Here is a 12,026-nt window from a genome sequence, read left to right on the forward strand (position 1 = left end):
CATCCAATAATAATCCGAAAAACACCGAGAGTTCTTATCATAGCACATTGCTACCCGAACTCCTCATTACATATCTATACACAAATAGGAACTTATATATAAGCTATCTATATAATAAAAGGCAACTATAAACAACCCATCATGCATTTTAACCCAACAAAAATGTGCGTTTGGTTTCATTCATGGGACAGGAGTTTCAGGTTTCAGTCATCATGCTTATTTTCACAGTAAACTTAACAATCATAGTTCTTCTACCTTCTTCATTCCAAAATCAAACAAATGATGAAAATAGTTTGCAGAAGTTATGAACAAACCAACACACATGTTGAAAATAGGTTAGAAACCAAACTAAACTCGTATCAGGAACAATCAATATGCTTCTGTTATATTTCACATTTTTACCGCTGGATCAATGACAGCTGAATGACTTGTCATAAAATAGCAGCACAAGATACTTTTGAAGATACTTTAATCGAGGATCCGAACTCAAGAAACGATGATCCCTTTCTAAATACTCACTTCAAATTATCATATATTTGTACAATATATCCCCTACTATTGATGACATTTGTTTAGTTGAGTCCAGCATATATAATTTGCAGGCAAACAAGGTACCACAATAGGAGAATGAACCAAGGTAACACAAGAATTATTTGCATTCTATTACACATAATATAATCGATTGAGAGTGTAAAGAATGCAGTGCCTTCCATATTGCATCAAAATTAGTCTTAATTTACAGCTGCCAATATATGTATAATATAACTTCCTTTTCATAGCTAACAAACTGGCATCAAATCATTTATATGAAATCTTTAGACCATTGTTCGAAATCGACTCCATCTATAATCTAACATATTTGCAGGCAAAATGTACAATGCTACAACCAAAGTTCACCAAAATGTACATCTCAAAACCATTTATTGCAAGTAGACCCAGAAAATCCTGAGGCATTTCACAGATCGACACCCTCATCAAGACCTTTGGAGCCAATCATTACATTTGAATCAATTTGTTTGTCAAATTTCTTTTTTCTTCTTGCTTCAAACTCTTGAAACCCATCCATCTGGATAATCGCCAATACTTTAATTGCATTGAAAAATAGATGAGTGAGAAGGATGAATAAAATCTGGGAACAAGAGCATACCTGTTGAAATTGGTCCAATGATATAGGATTACCATGCAGTGATATGTTCTGAAGAGCTTTGCAATCTTTCAAAAGATTCAGAGGTATCTGCCCAAAAGGAAACCAAAGTATCACCAAGACATTCTGGATTACATAAACTCAGAATCTTGGATTGGGAAAATAATATCAAAAGCATCTAGTATCTAAGCCTAATTTAATAGTATTGCATAAAATTAATAAAGCAACCCAAAATAACAAAACGTAAAATATTCTGTAAGCAACCAACAAATTAAGCTAAGATGGGTTACCGACCAGACAAGAATACGCAATTATTGCATGACAATTCAAAATTGACAGAAAATTACATAAATCACAAGATATGGTTCAAAAAAGGCATCAGCGCAATTGTAAATATTGATTCAGCAATCGCTGCACTACTCAATCAACTTTTACAAGTGGTTATAGTGAAGAACGATTCATGCATGCGTGTAAGAATGGAATTTGATATTCTTAATATTCAAGTCACATTATTTTCGTTCTTTGGTTATGAAAACTATGTGCAGTCCCCTTGTATACGCAGCAATCTAGTGCAGCAAACAACTTATAATTCTTAGTGAGGGAAGTTAATAAGCAACCACCCAGTCAAGTAATTTCCAAGTTTATGCTTTCACTGGAAATTATTGAGTTCAGACTATTTACAAGAAAAAATAATAATCAAACAATTTGCAATCAATCATTCAAGTCTACAAAGTCTATAAAATGCTAAAAACTTGACAAGACAAGCTCCTATATAACAGTGGTTTCGCTAGATGAACTCAGGTAGCTATACTGTGGAGTCAACTAGCGTAGTCAGGACACAACCGTAATAATGGAGATTTCCATTTCTTTTAAGAAAGGAATAGGATCTCTATCCCCAAGATGCAGTATAGCCCTAGCTCTTATCAAAGATATAGTCTGGTCCCAGATCTTATCCCAAATGCAATCTAACTTGGCCCTTGTTTTAATAAACTTTCTAGCCATAACTTGTAAAGTCACTATAGATTTTTTCCTTTTAAAGGGTTCATTTTAATAAGCTTAATGTTTAGAAAGCTTTAGCTTAAGGAAGACTGTTAGAATATCAAGATATATCTCACCGCGTTATTACTCTTTCGTGAAAACATGGTTTGAGAGAGTCTTGTATTATCTCGTAGAAATGGTTTCCACGTATTTTCATGATTTTTTCCGTAATAAGGATTTAGAGTATAGTATATATACAATTATATAGAGGCAACTCCAGAGTTAACTATCATCAACAACTAACTTTTGATTGGACCTTTCTTTGACAAACTTACCCTTAACAACCCAATTCTTTTTCAAATTTAAATTAAATCTACACTACAATTTAACAAAACGGTACCTGCTTCACATTATTGTTGTCTAAGCAAAGTGACTTCAAGTGAGAGAGATTGCACACAGAAGAAGGAAGATCTTCAATAAGATTATCTGAAATGTTCACAAAAAAGTCTGAAATTAGATTCATTCAGAAGCAGCATAAAGACAAATAAATAAGAAAGGTGGTGTATAATGTTCCAAATATCCAAATTTAATAATCATAAAAATGGAAAATCACAAGGGTATTAGTCTTATGTTGTATCACCATAATAATTCTTGAACCCAAAATATTGTTGTTTGTTCAAATTATAACCAAATTGTAATTTTTGATTAAATTAAATTAAACTAGACCAAGTAACTAGAAAGCATAAGACAGTGCAAACACCTCAGCTTTGATTTAGAGATATGATGTAACTTGTAAGAGAAGAAAACTATTCTCAAACTTAAAGTCTAATCTAATCTTGAATTTATATCTTCCATAAAACAAAAACTTCCATTGGTACAGAAATAACAAAAAGGTAGATTCTCCGAATCTGACTAATAATCAAGATAATCCAGTTAAACTAAATAAGTAACATGTCAATTAGGTAAATATCTCACCAATCATTTCAAATTCTTACAAGGAAAAAAGACATGCATTACCATGCTCATGCATTGCAGAAATGAAAAAATTGTGTCAACCCATCAATCAGAAACATACCATCGGCTTGTAATTCTTCCAAAGAGAAGCAACTCCCAACAGATTCTGGAAGGGACTGTAGCTTGTTGTTTGAGACATTTAAAATCAACAGCTGCATTATCAAACAATATATCATACTTCAAAAGTTATAAGGGTGCACATTTCATATCATAATCTCCCCCCAACAATCCAAGACGGGCACGCTCAGATCATTAACTATGAGAGCAAGGTCATGATGCAAGCGTCACGCAAATCCAACTCATAGGTCACTATAGCATACATCCATTGTTTATATAACATTGAAGATAAGAAAGATAGTGAAAATAAAATAATTTTGAGTTCTAAAAGGGTGTCCTAAAACACTCCTTCGTTTAAAAAATAACCATGTCAACAAAAAAACAGTATACTATCTAACAAGCATGACAGTTAGAAAGAAAAGAAAGGGAAAAAAAAGGTTACAACACCGATGACATGACAAAATACGTGTCTCATTATAATGAGTAATGATGTCCATGAGATGTCAGCTCAGTGGTAACAGTTTAACCTTGTAACCTCAAGGAACGGAATTCATATTCTCTCATGGACGGTTGTAAAAAAGTAATGGTGTGTTGTGTCTCAAATGTATGCATGGAGAAAGCTTCCTTTCTGAAATGTCTTAAGCTTAAAATGATGATCTCAAACTCTTCAAAATGCAATAAGCATGCAGTGATGATACACGTATATCTACACATAAATGCAGTATGTGTGCAATCTTCCAAATTCCATAAATGCAGAAGCGATATAAAAAGTCAGATGATATTCAGGTTTCATTATTTATAATTACTTACGTTTCTCAAACTGCCAATAGTTGCCGGCAAAGATGTTAACAAATTCCCTGAGATGGACAAGCGTTCAAGCCTTACTAACTGGCCCACTACAAACAAAATACACTGTAAGTTATTACATAAAAGAGGGATAACAACATTTCTTTTAAAAAAGTATCTTATAAGGTGAAAGAAGAGGAATTACATTCATCAGGCAAGGAAGTAATTCGATTTCCATCAAGGTTCATGAGCTTGAGAGACTGGAGTTTCCCCAAATTCACTGGCAGTCTCTCAATGATGTTGTCTGTTAATACCTGCGATGTTAGAGCACCTTCAGTACATAATAGTATTTTTTTATCGATCAGCAGCAGCACTGATAAATAAAATTAAACAAGTAAGCAACCATTACCAACACTCTACCATGGAAAAACAAATGAAAGATAGCCATGTGCTTAGAGCCATAACATGTGTCCCAAAAAGCATGAGTTTCAAAATTAATAAATAAAATTTATAAGTTGTACTGGCATCAAGGAGTAGCCACACATCAAAATGAAAGAAACATTATGATAGGGTTCAAAGTGGGAATCAAGCCAAACTTCGGTTAGACCAAGGTTTCAAAATTTCTTATTTCTCTCTTTTGTTGACGAGTGACTTGGGCAGTGTTGTCAATCGTGAATCACAGAAAATAGCGGTTTGTTTAAATACCACTGTTAAATCGAGTATCGTGGAATAATAGAGGTTTGTTAAAATTTCACTCACTAGAGCCATAACATTGCTATAACCGCTATTTGACAACACTCGATTTGAGAGAACTACGTACAGCAACTAGATTAAGATTGTATCACCTACTAAGTAAGCAGACGAGACAGTTGTAATATCTAATGTGCACGGGTTCCATAACCAGTGAGCACTAGACTCTTCAATTCTTTTTGGTTCCCCGGTAAGATAAGTGCTAACAAGACACTCTTTAAAACACTTTTTCTGACACACTTTACAATGATTGGGTGAAATTCATGAGTACAATCTATTAAGGAGTAGAACCTACATAATACTATCCTTTCAAGTTTAAACACAAATTTTTTGGAACTTCACTGAAAATAAAACCAATCAAATTATAGTACAAAACAGCACATACTCGAGGAAGCAAACTCGAGTTAATAAGGGATAGAATACATATAAATAAATAATTTTACGAAAAAGGATTGTCAAACTACATGCCAAAATCTATTGCAGCTGATTTAATTTACTTCCTAAGATAAAATGCCACAGCTTTTAAGAAAGAGATGCTGCAAGCATAGAGTAAAATGTCAGGTTCTTACCAGGCGCTGCATATTAATCAATTTGCTAATTTCCAAAGGAATGTCAGCTGCAGTCATGAAAATAAATTTATTAGCAATAAAATAACAGCATCAACAAAGAGGAAATACACTTCTCATTGAGGTCAAAATTATTACAACCACTTCAAAGCCAAGGCTTCTTAACCAAAATGTAAGTAAAAGGAAAGAAAACTACTTACCTATTCGATTATGCGTTAAGTCAAGAGTGCGTACAGATCTGTCTAAATCAATAATTTCATCCGGAAATGTCTGTTTTACAAGGAAAACAAAAGAAACCAAGGTAAGTCGCATGTTTTCCCATAAGAAAACAAACACAAGTACACAGGCTAGCAAATACTAATCTCCAACGGAGTCTGGGACTTCATTGAGGTACAGAGATGAAAGATCTTAAAGAACAAACATTCCCAACAAATATTCTTTCATACACACAAATTAGAAAACTTATGACAACGTGCACAGGGAAACTCGTGACAACACACATCTTCCTATCGTGCCACATGTTGATCTAGTTATTTTTTGGGTGAACCTAACATAGTTCCATTTAAAAGAGAGCACTAATGTTCCCTTCATGTAAACCATCATATTATAATAAATAAAAAACAACTAATGGTCACACAAAAATTGACAAAGTGAATTATATCCTTCGCAGACTACTTATTATACAAAAGTAATAAAATTAGACTAACAAATTATTCTCAAATAGACTAACATGATAATTCAAACCTATGAAATACAGACACCGGATACACGACACCGACACCGACACATCGATACCAGTAGATTCATCTAAACTACCTCAAAAAATGAATAAATTAAATATAATCACGAGTGTTGTTGTTTGTGTTGGTGTGAGACACAAACACAGACACACATTTTTTCAGAGATGTCGGTGCTACAGATATTCAAACTACCACTAGAATCATATTAACATCAGAAATGTTATTTCAACATCAATTCAAAACAACTGAATTCAACAACTTTTTAAACCGTTATACCGCAACTCATAACTTCTTCACACACATGGTAAACTCATTCCAACAAACGGCTAATGAATATATCAAGATTGAATAACTCATTAACCATTAACCACTAACCATCAAACAAACTTAATAAACCACAATTTCAACTGCTTCAACTACATACACAATTGAACACTTGAAAATCAATGTTAATCACAGATATAATCTATGGTTAATAAAGTCCCAGCAACACCACCTGATACATCTATTAATCATGTGTGCAAACTGAATTAACCACAAATGTTCGAACCCTAAATTGAATAATTAGAATTGATAAAAAAACAATGAAAAGAAAAACGATGAAGGTTGAGTAGTTAACTACCTTCAATTTGGAATCGCGCAAAGCAACAATGCCAGTGGATCGCCACCGTGAGACTCTACTCGCTTTCGTCTCAGAGCTTTTGCTGGCGAAACAACCCATTTTTTTTCTTCTCTCTTTCTTTTGGTTTTCCAAAAACAAAAAAAAAAATGGTTATGATTTTGAAGGTGAAGAGTCAAAACAAGAGAGAAACTGAAACCGCGTTTTTGTTCTTTTTGGGTTTTCCAACCACTGATGACGTACTGCCTCGGTGGTGTTTTCGGTATTTTACTTTCTCTCTTATCTTTTTTTTCTATTCTAATTAAAATATTTTATTCAAATTTTATATATATTTAATTAATTTAAAAATGTTTAATTGGAAAATATCTAAATAAAAAAAGAAAGTCATAGAATTTTTTTGAAATTTGATTAAAAATTCTAACTAATTAAAATAAAAGTCTGATTTATTTAATATAACTTTCTTTTAAATGGTCAAAATAAGAATTTTTACCGTTTTTATTAAAAATATTAAATTTTAATGAAATATTAAATACTTTTATTTGTTATTATTAAAAAAATGTTTTTAACTAAAAATATAAAGTTTACCTTTAAATTAATTTTGAAAAGAATATAATTGAAGTTATAAAGAATATAATTGTTTTACTTTGGTGCATAGAAACTCAACACAAATAAAATTAAAAAAAAAACATAAGATGTTTAGAGCATGTCATTATTATTAATAAGATTATGAAAATATTGGTGACTAGTAATGGATAAGAAGTTCCGAACTACATGGTTTGTTTGTCTTTAAAATCAACATTTAGACGGTTACAATCTTTTATTAAGTAGTTGAAATTAGAAATGTAGCAACTATCAATTAAAGAGTATAAAAATTAAAGTTCAAAATACAACAAGATGATTTTCAGTATTGATGATATAAACAATAAATTTGTTTAATGACTTTTAAATTTCATCTTCCTTTATTAAATTTGTTTGATCAAGACAGGATGGAAGATATTTCAGTTTGATATTTAAAATTATAAATAAAATTTTAAAATATGTATTTTATTGGACCATTAGATCTTGATCAAATAAATTAATAATAAATTAAATGTGTGAATGTGTGCAACTTACAACTATATGAAATTCTATTTCGATAAAATAACAATGTTAGGTGACGTTTCGGTTTGACGAGTTGTTTTTGGTTTTTCAATTAAGATGATGTACTTCTTTTAATGTTCAAAGGACGATTAGATTTTGCTTTCGGTCTTATCTTTTATCTTTTCTTCTATTTTAAGTAAAATATTTGTTCAAATTTTATATATTTAAATTAATTTTAAAAATTCTAATTAAAAAATATCTAAATAAAAAAGAGAATAAAAATAAATTTAATTAAATGTTTTTCTAATATTCAAAATTTTAACTAATTAAATAAAGATATGAATTATAAAAATAAGAAGATAAATTAAGACTCTTCTTTATTATTATTTGTCAATAATTATATTCTTTAAATTTTTCATACAATTCATTATTATAAAATTATATTTAAAGAATTATATAATATAGGGTTTGTCTAATATAATTTTCTTTAAAATGTCAAAATAGGAATCTTTGCGGTTTTATTTTAATGAAATATGAAATATTCTTATTTGTTATTTTTCTGGGCCGATCGTCTAGGCCAAATGTGAGCCCAACATTTTGGAAAGACATGGCATGGCAAAGACGATGAACATAAATCAAATTATTATGGGTGACTCCTGGGAGATAGAATAAATGATATTGGATCAATCCTACGGGCATTTACATTCCACGCCTTCCTTTTCACATTTTCGTTATTAACAAACTTCTCTATAAAAGCAAAATGAGCGTGTCATTCAGAGGTATGGATTCTCCTATTTGAAATTTTACTATTCACTTCTCATACTAACTTAAGTGTTGGAGCGTTAATCTTGCAGGTTAGCTTTGTCCACCACATCGAAAATAAAGTTTTGTCGTGATTCAACATTCAGCTCAGCTTACCCCGTCTTTATCTTGTTCTCGTACAGAACATTGGTGTCGTCTGCGAGAACCGACATCAGAGTCCTGCGATCACCACGAGTTCTTGATATAATACCTAGATCCATTCTAATTAGGGTGTAAAATTACGTTTCTAGACAATTCTATTGAACTTGCGACCAATTTCTGTTTCACCATAACCGTCAAGCAGTGGTACCATCAAAAGATACCAGTTACATCGCTCAATGCATGGCTACAACAGTAGCCAAAACTATAGAAAACCATCATCCGCTTATTCCTCTTGCTCCATAGGCAAATCATGTACATCCAAAAATAATCCAATAAGCTTCTCAGACTTCTCAAGTCACAATCAATGCTCAACAATTATGTGTATAAGGATCATTCATCCAATCAGACGCACCTCTCCTAGCCACAGGACGTGAAACACTTCATGGTTTCCAACTTCTGGAAGCTATTTTAGGATGGAGGTGGCTCACAAATTATTGAATGAAATGTTTTGGATGATCCAATAATAAAACTCCTAAGTCATCGTTGACATGCTCATTAAGATAGAAGAGAGCCTGTAGAATTTTGTGCCAAAAGACCTTGTCGTCTAAGAAGGAGTCTCACAAAAAGTAATGGAACCAGCGAAAGGGCGTGAGGATCTCCAAAGATCTCATAGTTGTTAGGAATTTAGGCAACACACATCTTCTCCCAATCCGGAGGGAAAGAACGATAGTCACGCCGCCTCTAGAAGGTTATAGGTCGGCAAGGAGGGAAGGAAAGGAAGAAGTCACTTTAGCTCCACCTAAGAAATATAATCCTCTAAGAGTTTGCATCTTGGACGACAAGTTCCAGAATCCTTAGCAACCTCCCCCCCCCCCCCCCCCCCCCCAACACCCCACCCCAACTATAAGATTACAATGGGAACTAAGACCCCGAAGAGCATGTAAACAGACGTTTGGACTACTACCATGCAGATAGGGACATTAAATGCAAGCTTTTCGTGCTCACTTTAACAAATTATGCTCGTGATTGGTACAAATCCCTCCCTGGTGGAAGTGTGCATTCGTGGACTAAATTCTTTAAAACTTGTATGCCTCACTTTATTGCCAGGAAAAAATAATCAGTAAGTATGGCCGCCCATAGTAGGGTGACTCAAGTAAAGAAGGAAACTCTCCGCACATATATCAACTAATTTAACAAAGTAACAGTAGTCGTCAGAGGAACTGATGAAAGCCTCAAATGTCGGATCTTCGAAAGGGGGTTATGGCCTGTTAGCATATTTAGAGAAAAGTTGGGAAGCAAAGAATCCCATGGCCTAATTGAATTTCTAAGTAAGGCTCATCCCTACGTCAAGTATGAGCAAAAACGGTTGGCCGGCAGATGAGGTTGATGCCTAAATATCCCTAAAATTGGACGAACAACATAAAAAGATTTTGGGAAATCTAAAGAAGAGTGTGAGTCAATACGTAGCTTAAAGTTTGACTTTTATAACCCGTTGAATACCTCATGTTAAAGTATTCTTACATAATGTGTTAACACTGAATGTAAGGAAGTCAGAATAAGAAATCCATATATGATCAAAGAGTCCGCTCGAACTGATAGGTCAAAGTATTATTGTTTCCGTATAATCCATGGCCACAATATGAACGATTGTGTTTAGTTCAATGATGAAATCAAAGGGATTACCAAGAAGGAACATTAAAGTTTTGATTGAAAGCACAATTGCGGAAATAAAAACTTGTTGGAAAATTAATCAAATTAAAGACGATTAGGCCTTGCTTCGGATCCCTTGTATGTCACTATTGATATTGGTGTCTATTTTCCCTCTCAATGATTACGACAGTTTAACTTGGACATTATACCTAATTCTTTGATGTATAACTCATTATTCTACACTACAACTCCTTAATCCCTTAGGTCAAGTAGATGGTTAAAACTTGCAATATTTGGTACATTAAACCTTAAGTCACAACTTGTGATTTCTTATATCTATTCAATTTCTAAGTTGAAGAGATAATTTTGATTAGACTCGTATAGTTATGGTCATTAATCTATACATTTATAAGTTTGTTATATGAATTCTTCAAAACATATAAAACAATGAACATTAAATTAACTGAATAACAATACTGAATTAATCAAAAGTGCAAATAGTAGAATACGCAAACATATGATTTGATAGGTTCACACAAGTTTGTCTAGCAAACCTTAATCAATAGAAATTTAGCTACTCATACTTTTAGTAATCGTAACTTAAGAAATAAAGAGACAATACATGAATCCTCATATTAAATTTGGCTTTTGGTGATGAAAACCTTCGCTTTAGAGCTCCAAAACTTGTTTTGTCGTCAAAATTTGTACCAAAAACATCCAACCTATTTTTCCTCCTTGATTTACCTTCTTATAGCAGTAAAAATGTGACAGAAAAATGGTTGCATCGTTCCATTATGACTTTACATCTCTCTGTGATGTGATGCATTTCTCGCCACGATGTGGCCACAAATTTTCCAGGGGCAAAGTGTTCATTTTCTTCGCAATTCTCTTTTTTTTCACCTTTTTAACTAAGTCATTCACTTTTTTATTTACTTTTTATTTATTGATCAAACTTAACTAAAATCATCTAAAAATGATTAAAACACATTCTCAATCTTTCAAGATAATTTATGTCTACTAAGACAAAAAATACTTAGTCGACCTACTATCAAGGCTTGCTAGTACGAAGAAGGCAAGTCTTAATAAAATAATAATTCACAAAATTTTAGAAACCCTTAGCACAAAGATCAAAACCTCCCATGTGATGATATAAGCAAAGGGTATATGTCACGCATCATCAAGTACTTCACAAGTGAAGAATTAGCAGAAGATAAGGAAGAAGTGAGGAGGATAAGAAGACTTTTGATAGAAACTTCATGGTGGAAATAAGCTTTATAAGATAGGGAAATCCATGCCTATATTGAGGTGCTTAGCAGAGGATATGGTCGACCTAGTATTAGTCGAGGTGCATGAAGGTATATAGGGAAGTCACATTGGGGGAAGAGCGATGACGAGCAAGCTTTTAAAGGCCAGGTATTACTGGTCAGAGATCTTGAGAGACAATGTTGATTTTGTAACATATGTGATAAATTCCAGAGATTTTCTGTTGGGTGTGAATATGGAAGTAGAAAAACGGTCTAGAGAGGGGTGAATAGACCCAAAAAAAATCAACCGTTTTTCAAAACTTATCACAAAATTTTCAAAATATGCGCGTAAAAGGTTTTAAGAGAAAATATGAAAATTATACTTTTTGAAACTTGATCATGTTAACACTAAATCGATTCATAAACACCAAAGGTCAATAATACACAAGTTATTCAATTAATTTAGTTGTATAATCCATGAGGTGTGTTTATACA

The 12,026-nt window shown here is 32.7% G+C and overlaps 1 protein-coding gene across 2 annotated transcripts; it reads right to left on the reverse strand.

Annotated features, from left to right (window-relative positions):
• Positions 1-638: 638 nt before the first annotated feature.
• On the reverse strand, positions 639-6,895 carry LOC127085455 (plant intracellular Ras-group-related LRR protein 7). 2 transcript variants are annotated; one of them, XM_051025969.1, is made up of 9 exons: positions 6,658-6,895; positions 5,496-5,565; positions 5,299-5,345; positions 4,185-4,293; positions 4,004-4,089; positions 3,198-3,288; positions 2,523-2,608; positions 1,148-1,234; positions 639-1,066 (listed from the first exon to the last, which is right to left on the reverse strand). In XM_051025969.1, the coding sequence occupies exons 1-9, from the start codon at positions 6,754-6,756 to the stop codon at positions 956-958; spliced, it is 786 nt and encodes a 261-aa protein (XP_050881926.1). In that variant the 5' UTR covers positions 6,757-6,895; the 3' UTR covers positions 639-955. The 2 variants fall into 2 exon arrangements, with proteins under 2 accessions (XP_050881926.1, XP_050881925.1); XM_051025968.1 differs by having other exon boundaries at positions 639-1,234.
• Positions 6,896-12,026: the final 5,131 nt, after the last annotated feature.

This window comes from Lathyrus oleraceus, chromosome 5 (assembly GCF_024323335.1).
Source record: "Lathyrus oleraceus cultivar Zhongwan6 chromosome 5, CAAS_Psat_ZW6_1.0, whole genome shotgun sequence".
NCBI lineage: Eukaryota > Viridiplantae > Streptophyta > Magnoliopsida > Fabales > Fabaceae > Lathyrus > Lathyrus oleraceus.